General features: G+C 47.4%; 1 protein-coding gene across 1 annotated transcript; it reads right to left on the bottom strand.

The window, feature by feature from the left end:
- Positions 1–16,853: 16,853 nt before the first annotated feature.
- Positions 16,854–27,139, bottom strand: LOC115185195 (solute carrier organic anion transporter family member 3A1-like; the record flags this gene model as incomplete). Its single annotated transcript, XM_029745704.1, has 4 exons — positions 16,854–17,252; positions 17,835–17,899; positions 23,378–23,550; positions 27,004–27,139. Coding segments are annotated over 4 exons (751 nt in total), but the record flags the coding sequence as incomplete, so codon positions are not given.
- Positions 27,140–27,420: the final 281 nt, after the last annotated feature.

Raw genomic sequence — 27,420 nt, 5'->3', positions numbered from 1 at the left:
TAACGCCAAGTAATTTAGTCTCCTCAACTTGTTCAACAGCCACACCATTCATTACCAGATTCAGTTGAGGTCTAGCACTTAGGGAATGATTTGTACCAAATACAATGGTGTAGTATTCAGATTATGTTGTATATCACATCGTTCTAATAGTTTTAGAGCCATTCTTCAAGGCACAGTCTGCGATTGCTACATCGTTTTTTTTTTAACGTTTAAATGAACCCCAAAAGCTCCAACATATTTTTTTCTTAAAAGCCCCAACGGGTGTAATTTGTTTATTGGTAATGTTTGCAAAGAGACACTGTCTGCCAAGCAGTAAGACTTTTCTTTTAGCAACCGTTTGCAACAGAAGTAGTTTGTTATTCCCCAAAAGAAGAGGAACCAGGCTCTGAGGGGTGACCAGTCCTCTACTGGCTTTACTGAGTAGAGAGGAACCAGGCTCTGAGGGGTGACCAGTCCTCTACTGGCTTTACTGAGTAGAGAGGAACCAGGCTCTGAGGGGTGACCAGTCCTCTACTGGCTGTACTGGGTAGACCAGAGGAACCAGGCTCTGAGGGGTGACCAGTCCTCTACTGGCTGTACTGGGTAGAGAGGAACCAGGCTCTGAGGGGTGACCAGTCCTCTACTGGCTGTACTGGGTAGAGAGGAACCAGGCTCTGAGAGGTGGCCAGTCCTCTACTGGCTGTACTGGGTAGAGAGGAACCAGGCTCTGAGGGGTGGCCAGTCCTCTACTGGCTGTACTGGGTAGACCAGAGGAACCAGGCTCTGAGGGGTGACCAGTCCTCTACTGGCTGTACTGGGTAGAGAGGAACCAGGCTCTGAGGGGTGGCCAGTCCTCTACTGGCTGTACTGGGTAGAGAGGAACCAGGCTCTGAGGGGTGGCCAGTCCTCTTCTGGCTGTGCCGGGTAGAGAGGAACCAGGCTCTGAGGTGTGGCCAATCCTCTTCTGGCTGTGCCGGGTAGAGATTGAACATCTTGGCCATGTACTGTTACAAACGTTCATAGCTGACCAGCAGGGTCAAATAATAATAATCCCAGTGGTTGTAGAGGGTTCAACAGGTCAGCACCTCAGGAGTACTGTTAATACCCTGGTATCGACGGCTGATCACACAGATAGTCTTTCTGCTCCCATAGGTGGCGTCTGTGATGTTTTCTATGATGGGTTTGCCTGTGAAATACAGTTGGAAATAAAGTATTTGTAAATAGTGATTTATTGCGTCCCACTGCTGGCTTGCCTCTGACGCTAAGCAGGGTCGGTCCTGGTTGGTTTGTTTGACCTGTCGAAGATCCTTTTCGGATGGAAACGTTGTCAATAAAGCAGGGAATTGGGAGCTTTCACAGTGTGCGGGCCTTCTTCTTCTTTACTCGGTCCTGGTTGGTCCCTGGATGGGAGACCAGATGCTGCAGGCCTTCTTCTTCTTTACTCTGTCCTGGTTGGTCCCTGGATGGGAGACCAGATGCTGCAGGCCTTCTTGTTCTTTACTCGGTCCTGGTTGGTCCCTGGATGGGAGACCAGATGCTGCAGGCCTTCTTGTTCTTTACTCGGTCCTGGTTGGTCCCTGGATGGGAGACCAGATGCTGCAGGCCTTCCTGTTCTTTACTCGGTCCTGGTTGGTCCCTTAATGGGAGACCAGATGTTGCGGGCCTTCTTGTTCTTTACTCGGTCCTGGTTGGTCCCTGGATGGGAGACAGTAGGAGGCAGCCTTTCCTCCGGTCTAAAAAAAATATCCCAATGCCCCAGGGCAGTGATTGGGGACATTGCCCTGTGTAGGGTGCTGTCTTTCGGATCGGACTTTAAAAGGGTGTCCTGACTAAATTCCCAATCTGTCCCTAATACAATCCCCAGTTTCCAATTAGCCCCCTCCTCATCTCTGTTTTCAGTTAACTTACCTGGTAAAAAAAGGGTTCAATAAAATGTGGTGATGTTTTCAGACCAGGAACTGGTTACAGTCTACACAATGTGGTGATGTTTCCATACCAGGAACTGGTTATAGTCTACACAATGTGGTGATGTTTCCATACCAGGAACTGGTTATAGTCTACACAATGTGGTGATGTATTCAGACCAGGAACTGGTTATAGTCTACACAATGTGGTGATGTTTTCAGACCAGGAACTGGTTATAGTCTACACAATGTGGTGATGTTTCCATACCAGGAACTGGTTATAGTCTACACAATGTGGTGATGTTTTCAGACCAGGAACTGGTTACAGTCTACACAATGTGGTGATGTTTTCAGACCAGGAACTGGTTATAGTCTACACAATGTGGTGATGTTTCCATACCAGGAACTGGTTATAGTCTTATCAATGTGGTGATGTTTTCAGACCAGGAACTGGTTATAGTCTTACCAATGTGGTGATGTTTTCAGACCAGGAACTGGTTATAGTCTACACAATGTGGTGATGTTTCCATACCACGAACTGGTTATAGTCTTACCAATGTGGTGATGTTTTCAGACCAGGAACTGGTTATAGTCTTACCAATGTGGTGATGTTTTCAGACCAGGAACTGGTTATAGTCTACACAATGTGGTGATGTTTCCATACCAGGAACTGGTTATAGTCTACACAATGTGGTGATGTTTCCATACCAGGAACTGGTTATAGTCTACACAATGTGGTGATGTATTCAGACCAGGAACTGGTTATAGTCTACACAATGTGGTGATGTTTTCAGACCAGGTACTGGTTATAGTCTACACAATGTGGTGATGTTTCCATACCAGGAACTGGTTATAGTCTACACAATGTGGTGATGTTTTCAGACCAGGAACTGGTTACAGTCTACACAATGTGGTGATGTTTTCAGACCAGGAACTGGTTATAGTCTACACAATGTGGTGATGTTTCCATACCAGGAACTGGTTATAGTCTTATCAATGTGGTGATGTTTTCAGACCAGGAACTGGTTATAGTCTTACCAATGTGGTGATGTTTTCAGACCAGGAACTGGTTATAGTCTACACAATGTGGTGATGTTTCCATACCATGAACTGGTTATAGTCTTACCAATGTGGTGATGTTTTCAGACCAGGAACTGGTTATAGTCTTACCAATGTGGTGATGTTTTCAGACCAGGAACTGGTTATAGTCTACACAATGTGGTGATGTTTTCAGACCAGGAACTGGTTACAGTCTACACAATGTGGTGATGATTTCAGACCAGGAACTGGTTATAGTCTACACAATGTGGTGATGTTTTCAGACCAGGAACTGGTTATAGTCTACACAATGTGGTGATGTTTTCAGACTAGGAACTGGTTATAGTCTACACAATGTGGTGATGTTTTCAGACCAGGAACTGGTTATAGTCTACACAATGTGGTGATGTTTTCAGACCAGAAACTGGTTATAGTCTACACAATGTGGTGATGTTTTCAGACTAGGAACTGGTTATAGTCTACACAATGTGGTGATGTTTTCAGACCAGGAACTGGTTATAGTCTACACAATGTGGTGATGTTATTATGTCATTATCTATTTATGTTATTATAATGTCATTATCTATCTATATTATTATAATGTCATTATCTATCTATGTCATTATAATGTCATTATCTATCTATGTTATTATAATGTCATTATCTATCTATATTATTATAATGTCATTATTTATCTATGTTATTATAATGTCATTATCTATGTTATTATAATGTCATTATCTATGTTATTATAATGTCATTATCTATCTGTTATTATAATGTCATTATCTATCTGTTATTATAATGTCCTTATCAATCTGTTATTATAATGTCATTATCTATCTATGTTATTATTTTGTCATTATCTATCTATCTGTTATTATGTCATTATCTATCTATGTTATTATAATGTCATTATCTATCTGTTATTATAATGTCATTATCTATCTATGTCATTATAATGTCATCATCTATATGTGTTATTATAATGTCATTATCTATCTATGTTATTATGACATTATCTATCTATGTTGTTATGTCATTATCTATCTATGCCATTATCTATATATGTTATTATAATGTCATTATCTATCTTGTCTGGTTGAGCCAACGTCTGCAGTGTTTGCTTTGAATGTAATCATGGTAATGTTACCGTGGTAACATTGCTTTTAAATGGTGCATAGCCGAAAAGGGGCATTGGCATTGAATCCCGGCCTTAGTCATTGGGCTGTATGACTGTAAGAGGGGATGGATGGAAGAGCTCCTTTCATATGCTCAACAATGCCATCTGCTGGACAGGGAGGGAAAATACTCTCTGTCATAAACAGAAACTTCTCTTTTTATTGAACAATAACAATATATTGTTCAAAATTAAATATTTTTCAACAGGAACTTAATATATTATTACTAGTATAATACTGTAATAGGACATCAACAGACAGTAGCCTATAAATACTGTGTTGCAGTAAGGAGGACCAACAATGTATTGTAAAAACTAAAATAGTATTTAATGTATCTACAATGAACATACAATCATGTCATATTTTACAAGTCATATACAGAACTTAACATTGTTAAATATAAATGTATGCATTCTGAAAAAAGATCAAATAAGTTGAAGCATTTGGAAAACATCTAAAAGTCTGACATGTTTAAAATACAGGTAGAGGATATTTTCATATTTCAATGCCTTTTTTGTTTTAACAGATTTCCTGCAAAGTGCCATGAGCTTGGTGTATTTATCACCTTCTAACGCGAACCAACACCCCACTGCTCCGTTCAACCTTTATGAACCAACACCCCACTGCTCCGTTCAACCTTTATGAACCAACACCCCACTGCTCCGTTCAACCTTTATGAACCAACACCCCACTGCTCCCTTCAACCTTTATGAACCAACACCCCACTGCTCCCTTCAACCTTTATGAACCAACACCCCACTGCCCCGTTCAACCTTTATGAACCAACACCCCACTGCTCCCTTCAACCTTTATGAACCAACACCCCACTGCCCCGTTCAACCTTTATGAACCAACACCCCACTGCTCCATTCAACCTTTATGAACCAACACCCCACTGCTCCGTTCAACCTTTATGAACCAACACCCCACTGCTCCGTTCAACCTTTATGAACCAACACCCCACTGCCCCGTTCAACCTTTATGAACCAACACCCCACTGCTCCCTTCAACCTTTATGAACCAACACCCCACTGCTCCCTTCAACCTTTAAGAACCAACACCCCACTGCTCCGTTCAACCTTTATGAACCAACACCCCACTGCTCCGTTCAACCTTTATAAACCAACACCCCACTGCTCCCTTCAACCTTTATGAACCAACACCCCACTGCCCCCTTCAACCTTTATGAACCTGGTCAGCCCAGGGTTCCCCTTCAACCTTTATGAACCTGGTCAGCCCAGGGTTCCCCTTCAAACCAGAGCTGTGTTCACCACAGGGTTGGTGTCCATTACATTTCAATTCCAGGCAATTCAAAAAGTAAACCAAATTCCAATTCCAAATTGTCCTTATTAAAAAGCATAGTAGATCATTGGAATTTCACTGTACTTCCTTGAAGATGCAGTCCGGGATCGAATTGCACAACAACAAAAAAGAATTGCAGGACGAAACATATCATACTAAATGGATTATGTAGTACACAAAAAACTACCTAACTACCATCAGGTCCTAATGGCCTGGTACTCAGGGCTCTATTGTCCCTCCATCAGGACCTAATGGCCTGGTACTCAGGGCTCTATTGTCCCTCCATCAGGACCTAATGGCCTGGTACTCAGGGCTCTATTGTCCCTCCATCAGGACCTAATGGCCTGGTAGTCAGGGCTCTATCGTCCCTCCATCAGGTCCTAATGGCCTGGTACTCAGGGCTCTATCGTCCCTCCATCAGGTCCTAATGGCCTGGTACTCAGGGCTCTATCATCCCTCCATCAGGTCCTAATGGCCTGGTACTCAGGGCTCTATTGTCCCTCCATCAGGACCTAATGGCCTGGTACTCAGGGCTCTATCGTCCCTCCATCAGGTCCTAATGGCCTGGTACTCAGGGCTCTATTGTCCCTCCATCAGGACCTATTTTCTCTCCATATCCCCAGATTTCTACCGCAAGCTCTGGACATTTACACCTGTATCTTGCAGCTAGCTAGCTGCTATCCGAGTGTCTATAGGCTAACGTCAGTCCCGGAGCAAACATCAGTTATTCCGGAGCTAGCAAGCTGAAGAGTTCCATCAACCACTCCTGGGCTACAATCACCTGTCTGGACCCGTTTTACTGCCGATGCGGAGCCCCACCGGGCCTTCACGACTGGACTACCGACGTTATCTGCCTGAGGGAGTTATCCAACTGGCCCCTCCGTCGCATCGTAACCTGAACGCCCATCTGCGGCCCGCTAATCGTTAGCTGTCTTATCGGCTGCTATCTGAATAGGTCTATTGGACAATTTTCTTGGGCAACTATAACTATTTTGCCAATTGGATTGGTCCCCTCTACCACACGGAACCACACTAATCTACCGACGAAAACGCACGAGGTGGCTAAAAACAGTCCATCTTCTGCCAGCTCGCTACCAATGGCCCGGCTAGCTGTCTGAATCGCCGTGACCCCAACCAACCTCACTACTCACTGGACCCTTATGATCACTCAGCTAAGCATGTCTCTCCTTAATGTCAATATGCCTTGTCCATTGCTGTTCTGGTTAGTGTTTATTGGTTTATTTCACTGTAGAGCCTCTAGCCCTGCTCATTATACCTTATCCAACCTTTCAGTTCCACCACCCACACATGCGATGACATCACCTGGTTTCAATGATGTTTCTAGAGACAATATCTCTCTCATCATCACTCAATGTCTAGGTTTACCTCCACTGTATCCTACCATACCTTTGTCTGTACATTATACCTTGAAGAGAGTTCCGGATGTCCGGAACTCTCTGTTCCGGACATCCTAGACGACAAATTCTCATAGCTTTTAGCCGTACCCTTATCCTACTCACCCTCTGTTCCTCTGGCGATGTAGAGGTGAATCCAGGCCCTGCAGTGCCTAGCGCCACTCCTATTCCCCAGGCGCTCTCTTTTGATGACTTCTGTAACCGTAATAGCCTTGGTTTCATGCATGTTAAGTTTGTTTTATTCACTGCTTTAGCACACTCTGCCAACCCGGATGCCCTAGCCGTGTCTGAATCCTGGCTTAGGAAGACCACCAAAAACTCTGAAATCTCCATCCTAACTACAACATTTTCAGACAAGATAGAACGGCCAAAGGGGGCGGTGTTGCAATCTACTGCAGAGATAGCCTGCAGAGTTCTGTCCTACTATCCAGGTCTGTACCCAAACAATTTGAACTTCTACTTTTAAAAATCCACCTCTCTAAAAACAAGTCTCTCACCGTTGCCGCCTGCTATAGACCACCCTCTGCCCCCAGCTTTGCTCTGGACACCATATGTGAACTGATTGCCCCCCATCTATCTTCAGAGCTCGTGCTGCTAGGTGACCTAAACTGGGACATGCTTAACACCCCGGCCATCCTACAATCTAAGCTTGATGCCCTCAATCTCACACAAATTATCAATGAACCCACCAAGTACCACCCCAAAGCCGTAAACACGGGCACCCTCATAGATATCATCCTGACCAACTTGCCCTCTAAATACACCTCTGCTGTCTTCAACCAAGATCTCAGCGATCACTGCCTCATTGCCTGCATCTGTAATGGGTCAGCGGTCAAACGACCTCCACTCATCACTGTCAAACGCTCCCTGAAACACTTCAGCGAGCAGGCCTTTCAAATCGACCTGGACCGGGTATCCTGGAAGGATATTGACCTCATCCCGTCAGTAGAGGATGCCTGGTTATTTTTTAAAATGCCTTCCTCATCATCTTAAATAAGCATGCCCCATTCAAGAAATTTAGAACCAGGAACAGATATAGCCCTTGGTTCTCTCCAGACCTGACTGCCCTTAACCAACACAAAAACATCCTGTGGCGTTCTGCATTAGCATCGAATAGCCCCCGTGATATGCAACTTTTCAGGGAAGTTAGAAACCAATATACACAGGCAGTTAGAAAAGCCAAGGCTAGCTTTTTCAAGCAGAAATTTGCTTCCTGCAACACAAACTCAAAAAAGTTCTGAGACACTGTAAAGTCCTTGGAGAATAAGAGCACCTCCTCCCAGCTGCCCACTGCACTGAGGATAGGAAACTCTGTCACCACCGATAAATCCACTATATGCATTTTTCTACGGCTGGCCATGCTTTCCACCTGGCTACCCGTACCCCGGTCAACAGCACTGCACCCCCCACAGCAACTCGCCCAAGCCTTCCCCATTTCTCCTTCTCCCAAATCCAGTCAGCTGATGTTCTGAAAGAGCTGCAAAATCTGGACCCCTACAAATCAGCTGGGCTAGACAATCTGGACCCTTTCTTTCTAAAATTATCTGCCGAAATTGTTGCAACCCCTATTACTAGCCTGTTCAACCTCTCTTTCGTGTCATCTGAGATTCCCATAGATTGGAATGCAGCTGCGATCATCCCCCTCTTCAAAGGGGGGGACACTCTTGACCCAAACTGCTACAGACCTATATCTATTCTACCCTGCCTATCTAAGGTCTTCGAAAGCCAAGTCAACAAACAGATTACCGACCATTTCGAATCCCACCGCACCTTCTCCGCTATGCAATCTGGTTTCAGAGCAGGTCATGGGTGCACCTCAGCCACGCTCAAGGTCCTAAACTATATCATAACCGCCATCGATAAGAGACAATACTGTGCAGCTGTATTCATTGACCTGGCCAAGGCTTTCAACTCTGCCAATCACCACATCCTCATCGGCAGACTCAATAACCTTGGTTTCTCAAATGATTGCTTCGCCTGGTTCACCAACTACTTCTTTGATAGAGTTCAGTGTGTCAAATCGGAGGGCCTGTTGTCCGGACCTCTGGCAGTCTCTATGGGGGTGCCACAGGGTTCAATTCTTGGGCCGACTCTCTTCTCCGTATACATCAATGATGTCGCTCTTGCTGCTGGTGAGTCTCTGATCCACCTCTACGCAGACGACACCATTCTGTATACTTCTGGGCCTTCTTTGGACACTGTGTTAACAACCCTCCAGATGAGCTTCAATGCCATACAACTCTCCTTCCGTGGCCTTCAACTGCTCTTAAATACAAGTAAAACTAAATGCATGCTCTTCAACCGATCGCTGCCTGCACCTGCCCGCCCGTCCAGCATCACTACTCTGGACAGTTCTGACTTAGAAAATGTGGACAACTACAAATACCTAGGTGTCTGGCTAGACTGTAAACTCTCCTTCCAGACTCACATTAAACATCTCCAATCCAAAATTAAATCTAGAATCGGCTTCCTATTTCACAACAAAGCATCCTTCACTCATGCCGCCAAACATACCCTTGTAAAACTGACCATCCTACCAATCCTCGACTTCGGCGATGTCATTTACAAAATAGCCTCCAATACCCTACTCAATAAATTGGATGCAGTCTATTACAGTGCCATCCGTTTTGTCACCAAAGCCCCATATACTACCCACCACTGCGACCTGTACGCTCTCGTTGGCTGGCCCTCGCTTCATACTCGTCGCCAAACCCACTGGCTCCTGGTCATCTACAAGACCCTGCAAGGTAAAGTCCCCCCTTATCTCAGCTTGCTGGTCACCATAGCAGCACCTACCTGTAGCACGCGCTCCAGCAGGTATATCTCTCTGGTCACCCCCAAAGCCAATTCCTCATTTGGCCGCCTCTCTGTCCAGTTCTCTGCTGCCAATGACTGGAACGAACTACAAACATCTCTGAAACTGAAAACACATCTCCCTCATTAGCTTTAAGCACCAGCTGTCAGAGCAGCTCACAGATTACTGCACCTTTACATAGCCCATCTATAATTTAGCCCAAACTACTACCTCTTCCCCTACTGTATTTATTTATTTATTTATTTTGCTCCTTTGCACCGCATTATTTGTATTTCTACTTTGCACTTTCTTCTACTACAAATCTACCATTCCAGTGTTTTACTTGCTACATTGTATTTGCTTCACCACCATGGCCTTTTTTGCCTTTACCTCCCTTATCTCACCTCATTTGCTCACATTGTATATAGACTTATTTTTGTACTGTATTATTGACTGTATGTTTATTTTACTCCATGTGTAACTCTGTGTTGTTGTATGTGTCGAACTGCTTTGCTTTATCTTGGCCAGGTCGCAATTGTAAATGAGAACTTGTTCTCAACTTGCCTACCTGGTTAAATAAAGGTGAAATAAAAAATAAATAAAATAAATATAGCCTCGTTATTGTTATGTTATTGTGTTGCTTTTTACTATTTTTTACTTTAGTTAATTTGTTAAATATTTTCTTAACTCTTCTTGAACTGCACTGTTTGTTAAGGGCTTGTAAGTAAACATTTCACAGTAAGGTCTACACTTGTATTCGGCGCATGTGACAAATACAATTTGATTTGATCAGTGTTAACCCACAGAGTTCACCATCTAAATGAGGCCCCAGGTCACTACACTGAGCCCTAGATTATATCAGATCAGTGTTAACCCACAGTAACAGAGTTCACCATCTAAATGAGGCCCCAGGTCACTACACTGAGCCCCAGATTATATCAGATCAGTGTTAACCCACAGAGTTCACCATCTAAATGAGGCCCCAGGTCACTACACTGAGCCCTAGATTCTATCAGATCAGTGTTAACCCACAGTAACAGAGTTCACCATCTAAATGAGGCCCCAGGTCACTACACTGAGCCCTAGATTATATCAGATCAGTGTTAACCCACAGAGTTCACCATCTAAATGAGACCCCAGGTCACTACACTGAGCCCCAGATTCTATCAGATCAGTGTTAACCCACAGAGTTCCCCATCTAAATGAGGCCCCAGGTCACTACACTGAGCCCTAGATTATATCAGATCAGTGTTAACCCACAGAGTTCACCATCTAAATGAGACCCCAGGTCACTACACTGAGCCCCAGATTCTATCAGATCAGTGTTAACAGAGTTCACCATCTAAATGAGGCCCCAGGTCACTACACTGAGCCCTAGATTATATCAGATCAGTGTTAACCCACAGAGTTCACCATCTAAATGAGGCCCCAGGTCACTACACTGAGCCCTAGATTCTATCAGATCAGTGTTAACCCACAGATTTCCCCATCTAAATGAGGCCCCAGGTCACTACACTGAGCCCTAGATTATATCAGATCAGTGTTAACCCACAGTAACAGAGTTCACCATCTAAATGAAGCCCCAGGTCACTACACTGAGCCCTAGATTATATCAGATCAGTGTTAACCCACAGAGTTCACCATCTAAATGAGGCCCCAGGTCACTACACTGAGCCCCAGATTCTATCAGATCAGTGTTAACCCACAGAGTTCACCATCTAAATGAGGCCCCAGGTCACTACACTGAGCCCTAGATTATATCAGATCAGTGTTAACCCACAGAGTTCACCATCTAAATGAGACCCCAGGTCACTACACTGAGCCCCAGATTCTATCAGATCAGTGTTAACCCACAGAGTTCACCATCTAAATGAGGCCCCAGGTCACTACACTGAGCCCTAGATTCTATCAGATCAGTGTTAACCCACAGAGTTCACCATCTAAATGAGGCCCCAGGTCACTACACTGAGCCCCAGATTCTATCAGATCAGTGTTAACCCACAGAGTTCACCATCTAAATGAGGCCCCAGGTCACTACACTGAGCCCTAGATTATATCAGATCAGTGTTAACCCACAGTAACAGAGTTCACCATCTAAATGAAGCCCCAGGTCACTACACTGAGCCCTAGATTATATCAGATCAGTGTTAACCCACAGAGTTCACCATCTAAATGAGGCCCCAGGTCACTACACTGAGCCCCAGATTCTATCAGATCAGTGTTAACCCACAGAGTTCACCATCTAAATGAGGCCCCAGGTCACTACACTGAGCCCTATATTATATCAGATCAGTGTTAACCCACAGTAACAGAGTTCACCATCTAAATGAGACCCCAGGTCACTACACTGAGCCCTAGATTATATCAGATCAGTGTTAACCCACAGAGTTCACCATCTAAATGAGGCCCCAGGTCACTACACTGAGCCCCAGATTCTATCAGATCAGTGTTAACCCACAGAGTTCACCATCTAAATGAGGCCCCAGGTCACTACACTGAGCCCTAGATTATATCAGATCAGTGTTAACCCACAGTAACAGAGTTCATCATTGTTTTTGTTTAGGCGATGTTTGAGGTGTGCATTGGAACAGTCACATCCACAAGCGGCTCCCAGCGTTATACCTATCACAGACATTGCCATTGAATGCACCGATTCTTCCAATGACTGGAAGACTACAACAACAGTACCATACGCTAATGCACCTGTAGAGTTCCAGTTATTTTGTTAACGCTAGTTAGCATTGGCTCGTAAAAAGATCTCCAACTTCCTCCATACTGCAGAGACAGAGAAATGGTTTCCACAAGTTAATCTGACTCTGGGGAAGCAGAAGAATTGGCAGGATCACTTTAACGCTGATCTGATTGGATGTAGGCCTGAGTTGGGCCTTGGTACCCTGTCCTACTATAACCTGGTCCTACTGGTTACTGGTTAACCTGGTTAACCTGGTCTGACTATAACCTGGTCCTACTATAACCTGGACCTACTATAACCTGGTCCTACTATAACCTGGTCTGACTATAACCTGGTCCAACTATAACCTGGTCCTACTATAACCTGGTCCTACTGGTTACTGGTTAACCTGGTTAACCTGGTCTGACTATAACCTGTTCCTACTATAACCTGGTCTGACTATAACCTGGTCCAACTATAACCTGGTCCTACTGGTTACTGGTTAACCTGGTCTGACTATAACCTGGTCCTACTATAACCTGGTCCTACTATAACCTGGTCCAACTATAACCTGGTCCTACTATAACCTGGTCCTCCTATAACCTGGTCCTACTATAACCTGGTCCTACTATAACCTGGTCTGACTATAACCTGGACCTACTATAACCTGGTCCTACTATAACCTGGTCCTACACCCCTTGGTACACTGACCTACTATAACCTGGTCCTACTATAACCTGGTCCTACATCCCTCTGACCTACTATAACCTGGTCCTACTATAACCTGGTCCTACTATAACCTGATCCTACTATAACCTCGTCCTACTATAACCTGGTCCTACTATAACCTGGTCCTACTATAACCTGGTTCTACTATAACCTGGTCCTACTATAACCTGGACCTACTATAACCTGGTCCTACTATAACCTGGTCCTACTATAACCTGGTCCTACTATAACCTGGTCCTACTATAACCTGGTCCAACTATAACCTAGTCCTACTATAACCTGGTCCTACTATAACCTGGACCTATTATAACCTGGTCCTACTATAACCAGAAATTGGCAGGATCGCTTTAACGCTGATCTGATTGAATGTAGGCCTGAGTTGGGCCTTGGTACCCTGTCCTACTATAACCTGCTCCTACTGGTTACTGGTTAACCTGGTTAACCTGGTCTGACTATAACCTGGTCCTACTATAACCTGGTTCTACTATAACCTGGTCCTACTATAACCTGGTCCTACTATAACCTGATCCTACTATAACCTGGTCCAACTATAACCTGGTCCTACTATAACCTGGTCCTACATCCCTTAGTACCCTGACCTACTATTACCTGGTCCTACATCTCTTGGTACACTGACCTACTATAACCTGGTCCAACTATAACCTGGTCCTCCTATAACCTGGTCCTCCTATAACCTGGTCCTACTATAACCTGGTCCTACTATAACCTGGACCTACTATAACCTGGTCCTACTATAACCTGGTCCTACATCCCTCTGACCTACTATAACCTGGTCCTACTATTACCTGGACCTACTATAACCTGGTCCTACTATAACCTGGTCCTACTATAACCTGGTCCTACATCCCTCTGACCTACTATAACCTGGACCTACTATAACCTGGTCCAACTATAACCTGGTCCTACTATAACCTGGTCCTCCTATAACCTGGTCCTACTATAACCTGGTCCAACTATAACCTGGTCCAACTATAACCTGGTCCTACTATAACCTGGTCCTACTATAACCTGGTCCAACTATAACCTGGTCCAACTATAACCTGGTCCTACTATAACCTGGTCCTACTATAACCTGGTCCTACCATAACCTGGTCCTACTATAACCTGGACCTACTATAACCTGGTCCTACCATAACCTGGTCCTACTATAACCTGGTCCTACTATAACCTGGACCTATTATAACCTGGTCCTACTATAACCTGGTCCTACATCCCTCTGACCTACTATAACCTGGTCCTACTATAACATGGTCCTACTATAACCTGGTCCAACTATAACCTGGTCCTACTATAACCTGGTTCTACTATAACCTTGTCCTACTATAACCTTGTCCTACTATAACCTGGTCCTACTATAACCTGGTCCTACTATAACCTGGACCTACTATAACCTGGTCCTACTATAACCTGGTCCTACCATAACCTGGTCCTACATCCCTTGGTACCCTGAACTGTTTAGTCTTGGTCACAATGCGTTTTGATAAAGTCTTCTGGAACAATCTGGAACTGAAGGCTAATAACTGCTCAATATAGATTTAACCCATGGTAAGTCATCAGCCACTCCCATGTCCGTGCAAGTGACATACTGAATATATTTTACATGCATAAATCAGCAAGTTTTTTAAAAATATGCTTTTGGAGGTTATAGCTTTCTCTTGATGGCAATTTATGAAAGTCTATCAAGGAAAAACATTCTAAATTAACAAATAAAATACATTCATATTATAAGCAGAACAATATCGTTGCCAAACAGCCAGAGATACAGTTGAACTGACAACCAGCGATATGTAGTGCCAGAACATTCTAGACATTAAAACATGATCTAGACATGATCTCTCTATGGGTGTTATCACTATCTTCAATATATCTTTAACTCTAACTAGGTTTACTGGAATTTTGCAACCCTATCTCCAACTCATCTGTGGTGGAACTCTAACCTGCTAACCCACTAGCCTGCTGGTAAACCTGTCTATCATCTGTGGTGGAACTCTAACCTGCTAACCCACTAGCCTGCTGGTAAACCTGTCTATCATCTGTGGTGGAACTCTAACCTGCTAACCCACTAGCCTGCTGGTAAACCTGTCTATCATCTGTGGTGGAACTCTAACCTGCCAACCCACTAGCCTGCTGGTAAACCTGTCTATCATCTGTGGTGGAACTCTAACCTGCTAACCCACTAGCCTGCTGGTAAACCTGTCTATCATCTGTGGTGGAACTCTAACCTGCTAACCCACTAGCCTGCTGGTAAACCTGTCTATCATCTGTGGTGGAACTCTAACCTGCTAACCCACTAGCCTGCTGGTAAACCTGTCTATCATCTGTGGTGGAACTCTAACCTGCTAACCCACTAGCCTGCAGGTAAACCTGTCTATCATCTGTGGTGGAACTCTAACATGCTAATCCACTAGCCTGCTGGTAAACCTGTCTATCAAATGAAACATTGGTTTAATGGCAGGTTCAACTAGCCCCTCCTTTAAGAGGATGGACTAGGACCAAACAACCAGTCAGAATCTAAAGACAATCATAAGCCTAAATCATTCAGATGATCTAGCGGGGATGCTTTCATATGTTGATTGGGACTGGTTGGAACTGAAAGAGATTTCCTATGAGATGTAGAGCTGAGGAGAACAGACAGACAGACAGTCTGAGGTGGATCAGGTCAGGTCTGACCCTGTCTATCTGCACCCAGAGAGGACGACACATGACGGACGACAACAACTCCACCTCCTGTGGTCCTGACCAAAACCCCTGAATTCTACCCAGCCAGTACTACCACTGTGTTGTCTGGCTCAGAACAATCATCCCAGGCTGGAGGAGACCTGTTAATGTGGATAAAACTGATCAGAAATGTCTATTAAAGACCAGAATAAAGAGTGAATAGTAGTGTGTTGTGACGACAACAGCAGTCAGCCAGCCAGCCAGCCAGCCAGCCAGTTAGCTTGCCAACCAGCCAGCCAGTCAGCCAGCCAGCCAGCCAGTTAGCTTGCCAACCAGCCAGCCAGTCAGCCAGCCAGCCAGCCAGTTAGCTTGCCAGTCAGCCAGCCAGTTAGCTTGCCAGCCAGCCAGCCAGTTAGCTTGCCAGCCAGCCAGCCAGTCAGCCAGCCAGTTAGCTTGCCAACCAGCCAGCCAGTTAGCTTGCCAGTCAGCCAGCCAGTTAGCTTGCCAGCCAGCCAGCCAGTCAGCCAGCCAGTTAGCTTGCCAACCAGCCAGCCAGTCAGCCAGCCAGCCAGCCAGCCAGTTAGCTTGCCAGTCAGCCAGCCAGTTAGCTTGCCAGTCAGCCAGCCAGTTAGCTTGCCAGCCAGCCAGCCAGCCAGTTAGCTTACCAGTCAGGCAGCCAGCCAGTTAGCCTGCCAGTCAGGCAGCCAGACAGTTAGCCTGCCAGTCAGGCAGCCAGCCAGTTAGTTAGCTTGCCAGTCAGCCAGCAAGCCAGCCAGTTAGCTTGCCAGTCAGCCAGCCAGACAGGTAGCTTGCCAGTCAGGCAGCCAGACAGTTAGCTTGCCAGTCAGCCAGCCAGACAGTTAGCTTGCCAGTCAGCCAGCCAGACAGTTAGCTTGCCAGTCAGCCAGCCAGACAGTTAGTTATCTTGCCAGTCAGCCAGCCAGCCAGTTAGCTTGCCAGTCAGGCAGCCAGCCAGTTAGTTAGCTTGCCAGTCAGGCAGCCAGTTAGCTTGCCAGTCAGCCAGCCAGACAGCCAGATTGCCAGGCAGGCAGTCAGCCAGCTTGCCAGTCAGGCAGCCAGCCAGCTTGCCAGTCAGGCAGCCAGCCAGCTTGCCAGTCAGGCAGCCAGCCAGCTTGCCAGTCAGGCAGTGAGCCAGTTAGTCGTACCCCTGGTCTTGGAGAAACTATAAAACAGACTCCATGTTATAACTCATCTCTGGTTCCTCCAGGTTATATATAAACTTGGTCCGCTTGCCTGGGTTCTGGGTGATCTCCTTGCCCAGGTTGTCCAGAGTCACGTTGGAGGCAAACAGCTGGGTGGGAGTCAGGTAGCCTTCACTGTTCTTAATGTATTTCTTATAGTTGGTCCGGAGACACTGCCAAGTGGTGGCGTAAAGGATGAAGGCGGTGGACTTGAGAGCGATGGCGATACTCACGTAGAGGTGTCGATAGGCCACGTTGTCGTAGAGCATGCAGGCTCCCTTGTCTCCACAGACCGTGGACCAGAACAGGCAGGTGGAGTCGATGCCCATGCCGAAGATCAGAGGAGGAGGAATAAAACCTGGGAGGAGAGGGAATATAGATCAGACCCAAACCCATATAGATAACATAAGATCAGAGGAGGAGGAATAAAACCTGGGAGGAGAGGGAATATAGATCAGACATTAGACCCAAACCTTAGATGCTGTGATTGTCTGGTTTTCTTGGTTCATTGTGGCTTGTAAATGCAAACAATAGATCAGCCATCATACTTAAACACATACAGTACAGCTAACATTACCTTGAATGGATTCAGCTTGGTTTGTATTGTACACAAACAATGGAATAAAAGCCATGTTATTGATGACAGTCATCTCCTACCTAGTAGTCTCAGGCCCAAAACATGTTTTTGATGACAGTCATCTCCTACCTAGTAGTCTCAGGCCCAGAAACATGTTATTGATGACAGTCATCTCCTACCTAGTAGTCTCAGGCCCAGAAACATGTTATTGATGACAGTCATCTCCTACCTAGTAGTCTCAGGCCCAGAAACATGTTATTGATGACAGTCTCTCCTACCTAGTAGTCTCAGGCCCAGAAACATGTTGTTGATGACAGTAGTCTCAGGCCCAGAAACATGTTATTGATGACAGTGATCTCCTACCTAGAAGTCTCAGGCCCAGAAACAGAACTCCAAGAGCGTAGGATTTTAGCTCAGGGCTCACTGTTCTGAAACACAAAGAAACACACTATAGAAAACAGTCAAAATGCAAAGCAGCAAGCAGTTACAGCAGCAGCAAGCAGTTACAGCAGCAGCAAGCCGTTACAGCAGCAGAAAGCAGTTACAGCAGCACAGTAACAGCAGCACCAAGCCATTACAGCAGCAGAAAGCCGTTACAGCAGCAGCAAGCCGTTACAGCAGCAGCAAGCAGTTACAGCAGCACAGTAACAGCAGCACCAAGCCGTTACAGCAGCAGCAAGCCGTTACAGCAGCATAGTAACAGCAGCAGCAAGCCGTTACAGCAGCAGCAAGCCGTTACAGCAGCAGCAAGCCGTAAAAGCAGCAGCAAGCCGTTACAGCAGCAGCAAGCCGTTACAGCAGCAGCAAGCCGTTACAGCAGCAGCAAGCCGTTACAGCAGCAGCAAGCCGTAAAAGCAGCAGCAAGCCGTAACAGAAGCAGCAAGCCGTAAAAGCAGCAGCAAGCCGTTACAGCAGCAGCAAGCCGTTACAGCAGCAGCAAGCCGTAACAGCAGCAGCAAGCCGTTACAGCAGCAGCAAGCAGTTACAGCAGCATCAAGCAGTTACAGCAGCATCAAGCCGTTAGAGCAGCAGCAAGCCGTAACAGCAGCATAGTAACAGCAGCAAGCCGTTACAGCAGCAGCAAGCAATTACAGCAGCACAGTAACAGCAGCAGCAAGCCGTTACAGCAGCAGCAAGCCGTTACAGCAGCAGCAAGCAGTTACAGCAGCACAGTAACAGCAGCAGCAAGGCGTAACTGCAGCATCAAGCCGTAACAGCAGCAGCAAGCAGTTACAGCAGCAGCAAGCAGTTACAGCAGCAGCAAGCCGTTACAGCAGCAGCAAGCAGTTACAGCAGCAGCAAGCCGTTACAGCAGCAGCAAGCGTTACAGCAGCAGCAAGCAGCAAGCAGTTACAGTAGCACAGTAACAGCAGCAGCAAGCCGTAACAGCAGTAGCAAGCCATTACAGCAGCATAGTAACAGCAGCAGCAAGCCTTTACAGCAGCAACAAGCCGTTACAGCAGCAGCAAGCCGTTACAGCAGCAGCAAGCCGTTACAGCAGCAGCAAGCCGTTACAGCAGCAGCAAGCCGTTACAGCAGCAGCAAGCAGTTACAGCAGCACAGTAACAGCAGCACCAAGCCGTTACAGCAGCAGCAAGCCGTTACAGCAGCATAGTAACAGCAGCAGCAAGCCGTTACAGCAGCAGCAAGCCGTTACAGCAGCAGCAAGCCGTTACAGCAGCAGCAAGCCGTTACAGCAGCAGCAAGCCGTTACAGCAGCAGCAAGCCGTTACAGCAGCAGCAAGCCGTAAAAGCAGCAGCAAGCCGTAACAGAAGCAGCAAGCCGTAAAAGCAGCAGCAAGCCGTTACAGCAGCAGCAAGCCGTTACAGCAGCAGCAAGCCGTAACAGCAGCAGCAAGCCGTTACAGCAGCAGCAAGCAGTTACAGCAGCATCAAGCAGTTACAGCAGCATCAAGCCGTTAGAGCAGCAGCAAGCCGTAACAGCAGCATAGTAACAGCAGCAAGCCGTTACAGCAGCAGCAAGCAATTACAGCAGCACAGTAACAGCAGCAGCAAGCCGTTACAGCAGCAGCAAGCCGTTACAGCAGCAGCAAGCAGTTACAGCAGCACAGTAACAGCAGCAGCAAGGCGTAACTGCAGCATCAAGCCGTAACAGCAGCAGCAAGCAGTTACAGCAGCAGCAAGCAGTTACAGCAGCAGCAAGCCGTTACAGCAGCAGCAAGCAGTTACAGCAGCAGCAAGCCGTTACAGCAGCAGCAAGCGTTACAGCAGCAGCAAGCAGCAAGCAGTTACAGTAGCACAGTAACAGCAGCAGCAAGCCGTAACAGCAGTAGCAAGCCATTACAGCAGCATAGTAACAGCAGCAGCAAGCCTTTACAGCAGCAACAAGCCGTTACAGCAGCAGCAAGCCGTTACAGCAGCAGCAAGCCGTTACAGCAGCAGCAAGCCGTTACAGCAGCAGCAAGCCATTACAGCAGCAGCAAGCAGTTACAGCAGCACAGTAACAGAAGCAGCAAGCCGTTACAGCAGCAGCAAGCCGTTACAGCAGCAGCAAGCCGTTACAGCAGCAGCAAGCCGTTACAGCAGCAGCAAGCCGTAACAGAAGCAGCAAGCCGTAACAGCAGCAGCAAGCCGTTACAGCAGCAGCAAGCCGTTACAGCAGCAGCAAGCAGTTACAGCAGCAGCAAGCCGTTACAGCAGCAGCAAGCCGTAACAGCAGCAGCAAGCAGTTACAGCAGCAGCAAGCAGTTACAGCAGCAGCAAGCCGTTACAGCAGCAGAAAGCAGTTACAGCAGCACAGTAACAGCAGCACCAAGCCATTACAGCAGCAGAAAGCCGTTACAGCAGCAGCAAGCCGTTACAGCAGCAGCAAGCAGTTACAGCAGCACAGTAACAGCAGCACCAAGCCGTTACAGCAGCAGCAAGCCGTTACAGCAGCATAGTAACAGCAGCAGCAAGCCGTTACAGCAGCAGCAAGCGGTTACAGCAGCAGCAAGCGGTTACAGCAGCAGCAAGCCGTTACAGCAGCAGCAAGCCGTTACAGCAGCATAGTAACAGCAGCAGCAAGCCGTTACAGCAGCAGCAAGCAGTTACAGCAGCAGCAAGCCGTTACAGCAGCAGCAAGCCGTTACAGCAGCAGCAAGCCGTTACAGCAGCAGCAAGCCGTAAAAGCAGCAGCAAGCCGTAACAGAAGCAGCAAGCCGTAAAAGCAGCAGCAAGCCGTTACAGCAGCAGCAAGCCGTTACAGCAGCAGCAAGCCGTAACAGCAGCAGCAAGCCGTTACAGCAGCAGCAAGCAGTTACAGCAGCATCAAGCAGTTACAGCAGCATCAAGCCGTTAGAGCAGCAGCAAGCCGTAACAGCAGCATAGTAACAGCAGCAAGCCGTTACAGCAGCAGCAAGCAATTACAGCAGCACAGTAACAGCAGCAGCAAGCAGTTACAGCAGCAGCAAGCCGTTACAGCAGCAGCAAGCCGTAACAGCAGCAGCAAGCCGTTACAGCAGCAGCAAACCGTTACAGCAGCAGCAAGCCGTAACAGCAGCAGCAAGCCGTTACAGCAGCAGCAAGCAGTTACAGCAGCAGCAAGCCGTTACAGCAGCAGCAAGCCGTAACAGCAGCAGCAAGCAGTTACAGCAGCAGCAAGCCGTTACAGCAGCAGCAAGCCGTTACAGCAGCATAGTAACAGCAGCAGCAAGCCGTTACAGCAGCAGCAAGCCGTTACAGCAGCAGCAAGCCGTTACAGCAGCATAGTAACAGCAGAGGCAAGCCGTTACAGCAGCAGCAAGCCGTTACAGCAGCAAGCCGTTACAGCAGCAAGCCGTTACAGCAGCAGAAAGCCATTACAGCAGCAGCAAGCAGTTACAGCAGCAGCAAGCCGTTACAGCAGCAACAAGCCGTTACAGCAGCAAGCCGTTACAGCAGCAAGCAGTTACAGCAGCAGCAAGCCGTTACAGCAGCAAGCCGTTACAGCAGCAGAAAGACGTAACAGCAGCAGCAAGCTGTTACAGCAGCAGCAAGCATTTACAGCAGCAGAAAGCCGTTACAGCAGCAGCAAGCAGTTACAGCAGCAGCAAGCCGTTACAGCAGCAGCAAGCCGTAACAGATGGTTAGAGATTACCTGATGAGAATGATAACAGAGAGGGGTCTGGGTTAGAGGTTACCTGATGAGTATGATAACAGAGGGGGTCAGGGTTAGAGGTTACCTGATGAGTATGATAACAGAGGGGGTCAGGGTTAGAGGTTACCTGATGAGTATGATAACAGAGGGGGTCAGGGTTAGAGGTTACCTGATGAGTATGATAACAGAGGGGGTCTGGATTAGAGGTTACCTGATGAGTATGATAACAGAGGGGGTCTGGGTTAGAGGTTACCTGATGAGTATGATAACAGAGGGGGTCTGGGTTAGAGGTTACCTGATGAGTATGATAACAGAGGGGGTCTGGATTAGAGGTTACCTGATGAGTATGATAACAGAGGGGGTCTGGGTTAGAGGATACCTGATGAGTATGATAACAGAGGGGGTCAGGGTTAGAGGTTACCTGATGAGTATGATAACAGAGGGGGTCTGGGTTAGAGGTTACCTGATGAGTATGATAACAGAGGGGGTCTGGGTTAGAGGTTACCTGATGAGTATGATAACAGAGGGGGTCTGGGTTAGAGGTTACCTGATGAGTATGATAACAGAGGGGGTCTGGGTTAGAGGTTACCTGATGAGTATGATAACAGAGGGGGTCTGGGTTAGAGGTTACCTGATGAGTATGATAACAGAGGGGGTCAGGGTTAGAGGTTACCTGATGAGTATGATAACAGAGGGGGTCAGGGTTAGAGGTTACCTGATGAGTATGATAACAGAGGGGGTCAGGGTTAGAGGATACCTGATGAGTATGATAACAGAGGGGGTCTAGGTTAGAGGTTACCTGATGAGTATGATAACAGAGGGGGTCAGGGTTAGAGGTTACCTGATGAGTATGATAACAGAGGGGGTCAGGGTTAGAGGTTACCTGATGAGTATGATAACAGAGGGGGTCAGGGTTAGAGGTTACCTGATGAGTATGATAACAGAGGGGGTCTGGGTTAGAGGTTACCTGATGAGTATGATAACAGAGGGGGTCAGGGTTAGAGGTTACCTGATGAGTATGATAACAGAGGGGGTCAGGGTTAGAGGTTACCTGATGAGTATGATAACAGAGGGGGTCAGGGTTAGAGGTTACCTGATGAGTATGATAACAGAGGGGGTCAGGGTTAGAGGATACCTGATGAGTATGATAACAGAGGGGGTCAGGGTTAGAGGTTACCTGATGAGTATGATAACAGAGGGGGTCTGAGTTAGAGTTTACCTGACGAGTATGATAACAGAGGGGGTCAGGGTTAGAGGTCAGGGATAGAGGTCAGGGTAGAGGTCAGGGATAGAGGTCAGGGGATAGCGGTCAGGGATAGAGGTCAGGATTAAAGGTCAGGGATAGAGGTCAGGGATAGAGGTCAGGGATAGAGGTCAGGGATAGAGGTCAGGGATAGAGATCAGGGATAGAGGTCAGGGGATAGAGGTCAGGGCTAGAGGTTAGGGCTAGAGGTCAGGGATAGAGGTCAGGGTTAGATGTCAGGGGATAGAGGTCGGGGATAGAGGTCGGGGATAGAGGTCAGGGATAGAGGTCAGGGATAGAAGCTACCTGATAAGGATGACGACGGAGGGTGTCTGGGTTAGAGGTCAGGGATAGAGGTCAGGGTTAAAGGTCAGGGATAGAGGTCAGGGATAGAGGCTACCTGATAAGGATGACGACGGAGGGTGTCTGGGTTAGAGGTCAGGGTTAGAGGTCAGGGTTAGAGGTCAGGCATAGAGGTCAGGGTTAGAGGTCAGGGTTAGAAGTCAGGGATAGAGGTCAGGGATAGAGGTCAGGGATAGAGGTCAGGGATAGAGGTCAGGGTTAAAGGTCAGGGATAGAGCCTACCTGATAAGGATGACGACGGAGGGTGTCTGGGCCATGGCGCCGATCATGCTGCACACACAGATGACACAAAGGAAGGTGAGAAAGGCCTGTTGGCAGCCTGGACTGGGGCATTTCCCGGGCAACGCCACCGCTTCCTCCTCCTTACTGCTGATACACATACAGCTGGTCAGGTTCTGGGGGAGGACAGGAGAGGACATCACCTATAGATAGACAGCTGGTTCTGGAGGAGGACAGGAGAGGACATCACCTATAGACAGACAGCTGGTTCTGGGGGAGGACAGGAGAGGACATCACCTATAGATAGACAGCTGGTTCTGGAGGACAGGAGAGGACATCACCTATAGATAGACAGCTGGTTCTGGAGGACAGGAGAGGACATCACCTATAGATAGACATCTGGTTCCGGAGGACAGGAGAGGATATCACCTATAGATAGACAGCTGGTTCTGGAGGACAGGAGAGGACATCACCTATAGATAGACAGCTGGTTCTGGAGGAGGACAGGAAAGGACATCACCTATAGATAGACAGCTGGTTCTGGAGGAGGACAGGAGAGGACATCACCTATAGATAGACAGCTGGTTCTGGAGGAGGACAGGAGAGGACATCACCTATAGATAGACAGCTGGTTCTGGAGGACAGGAGAGGACATCACCTATAGATAGACAGCTGGTTCTGGAGGACAGGAGAGGATATCACCTATAGATAGACAGCTGGTTCTGGAGGAGGACAGGAGAGGACATCACCTATAGATAGACAGCTGGTTCTGGAGGACAGGAGAGGACATCACCTATAGATAGACAGCTGGTTCTGGAGGAGGACAGGAGAGGACATCACCTATAGATAGATAGCTGGTTCTGGAGGACAGGAGAGGACATCACCTATAGATAGACAGCTGGTTCTGGAGGAGGACAGGAGAGGATATCACCTATAGATAGACAGCTGGTTCTGGAGGACAGGAGAGGACATCACCTATAGATAGACAGCTGGTTCTGGAGGAGGACAGGAGAGGGTATCACCTATAGATAGACAGCTGGTTCTGGAGGAGGACAGGAGAGGACATCACCTATAGATAGACAGCTGGTTCTGGAGGAGGACAGGAGAGGACATCACCTATAGATAGACAGCTGGTTCTGGAGGACAGGAGAGGATATCACCTATAGATAGACAGCTGGTTCTGGAGGAGGACAGGAGAGGACATCACCTATAGATAGACAGCTGGTTCTGGAGGACAGGAGAGGACATCACCTATAGATAGACAGCTGGTTCTGGAGGACAGGAGAGGATATCACCTATAGATAGACAGCTGGTTCTGGAGGACAGGAGAGGACATCACCTATAGATAAACAGCTGGTTCTGGAGGACAGGAGAGGACATCACCTATAGATAGACAGCTGGTTCTAGAGGAGGACAGGAGAGGACATCACCTATAGATAGACAGCTGGTTCTGGAGGACAGGAGAGGACATCACCTATAGATAGACAGCTGGTTCTGGAGGACAGGAGAGGACATCACCTATAGATAGACAGCTGGTTCTGGAGGACAGGAGAGGACATCACCTATAGATAGACAGCTGGTTCTAGAGGAGGACAGGAGAGGACATCACCTATAGATAGACAGCTGGTTCTGGAGGACAGGAGAGGATATCACCTATAGATAGACAGCTGGTTCTGGAGGAGGACAGGAGAGGACATCACCTATAGATAGACAGCTGGTTCTGGAGGACAGGAGAGGACATCACCTATAGATAGACAGCTGGTTCTGGAGGACAGGAGAGGATATCACCTATAGATAGACAGCTGGTTCTGGAGGACAGGAGAGGACATCACCTATAGATAAACAGCTGGTTCTGGAGGACAGGAGAGGACATCACCTATAGATAGACAGCTGGTTCTAGAGGAGGACAGGAGAGGACATCACCTATAGATAGACAGCTGGTTCTGGAGGACAGGAGAGGACATCACCTATAGATAGACAGCTGGTTCTGGAGGACAGGAGAGGACATCACCTATAGATAGACAGCTGGTTCTGGAGGACAGGAGAGGACATCACCTATAGATAGACAGCTGGTTCTAGAGGAGGACAGGAGAGGACATCACCTATAGATAGACAGCTGGTTCTGGAGGACAGGAGAGGACATCACCTATAGATAGACAGCTGGTTCTAGAGGAGGACAGGAGAGGACATCACATATAGATAGACAGCTGGTTCTAGAGGAGGACAGGAGAGGACATCACCTATAGATAGACAGCTGGTTCTGGAGGACAGGAGAGGATATCACCTATAGATAGACAGCTGGTTCTGGAGGAGGACAGGAGAGGACATCACCTATAGATAGACAGCTGGTTCTGGAGGACAGGAGAGGACATCACCTATAGATAGACAGCTGGTTCTGGAGGACAGGAGAGGATATCACCTATAGATAGACAGCTGGTTCTGGAGGACAGGAGAGGACATCACCTATAGATAAACAGCTGGTTCTGGAGGACAGGAGAGGACATCACCTATAGATAGACAGCTGGTTCTAGAGGAGGACAGGAGAGGACATCACCTATAGATAGACAGCTGGTTCTGGAGGACAGGAGAGGACATCACCTATAGATAGACAGCTGGTTCTGGAGGACAGGAGAGGACATCACCTATAGATAGACAGCTGGTTCTGGAGGACAGGAGAGGACATCACCTATAGATAGACAGCTGGTTCTAGAGGAGGACAGGAGAGGACATCACCTATAGATAGACAGCTGGTTCTGGAGGAGGACAGGAGAGGACATCACCTATAGATAGACAGCTGGTTCTGGAGGAGGACAGGAAAGGACATCACCTATAGATAGACAGCTGGTTCTGGAGGAGGACAGGAAAGGACATCACCTATAGATAGACAGCTGGTTCTGGAGGACAGGAGAGGATATCACCTATAGATAGACAGCTGGTTCTGGAGGAGGAGTGGATACAATATATAAACTATAGGAATCATTGGATCCTGGTCAAAAGTGGTGCACTATATAGGGAATAGGGTGCCATTTGGGACTCAAACACAGACTTCTATATATCACCTACATGACTAATATAGCTCGCTCCTACAGTTTAGGTGACCCTGACATGATGTACCCTATGGGTTTATGTGATCTACTATCATGTGAATGGTGATGCAGTAATCCATGGGACAGCCTTGAGGCAGCTGTACAGGACTCTATAATGCATAGAGACTTTTAGAACATTATTCTACTACGGATGTCGATGACGACGCAGCTAGCTGTCAAGGTCCTGCCAGGAGACTAGGGACTTACAGGTGTGAGGCAGCCAGCGAAGCAGCTGGCAGGAGACCAGGGACTTACAGGTGTGAGGCAGCCAGCGAAGCAGCTGCCAGGAGACCAGGGACTTACAGGTATGAGGCAGCCAGCGAAGCAGCTGCCAGGAGACCAGGGACTTACAGGTGTGAGGCAGCCAGCGAAGCAGCTGCCAGGAGACCAGGGACTTACAGGTGTGAGGCAGCCAGCGAAGCAGCTGCCAGGAGACCAGGGACTTACAGGTGTGAGACAGCCAGCGAAGCAGCTGCCAGGAGGCCAGGGACTTACAGGTGTGAGGCAGCCAGCGAAGCAGCTGCCAGGAGACCAGGGACTTACAGGTGTGAGGCAGCCAGCGAAGCAGGCAGAGAGGTAGGTGATTCCGTCGGAGCCGCACACAGGGCTCACTGAGGCTGTGTAGCAGTTACAGTCGTTGATGCACACATGCTCTGGTCTCTGCTGCGACCGCAGGGTCCTGGGAACAGGCAAACAGGTTACATACTGTTAGATAGATAACCATGGCATTAGCAAAAATACTGGAAACATACTATGTACATTCATAGCTATATACAGTAAATGCAATCCATTACACAATTAGGACTGATTACAACTACTAGCCAGACAGAGTGCCAGTCTGTTTCTGTTTCAGCCCATTTATGGTTGTCTTGACCCAACAATACCAGACAGTCTAGTCTGTTTCTGTTTCAGACAATGTATGCTTGTCTTGACCCAACAATACCAGACAGTCTAGTCTGG

This window comes from Salmo trutta, unplaced genomic scaffold, assembly GCF_901001165.1.
Source record: "Salmo trutta unplaced genomic scaffold, fSalTru1.1, whole genome shotgun sequence".
Classification (NCBI taxonomy): Eukaryota; Metazoa; Chordata; class Actinopteri; order Salmoniformes; family Salmonidae; genus Salmo; species Salmo trutta.
This window is presented reverse-complemented; position numbering and strand designations above follow the sequence as displayed.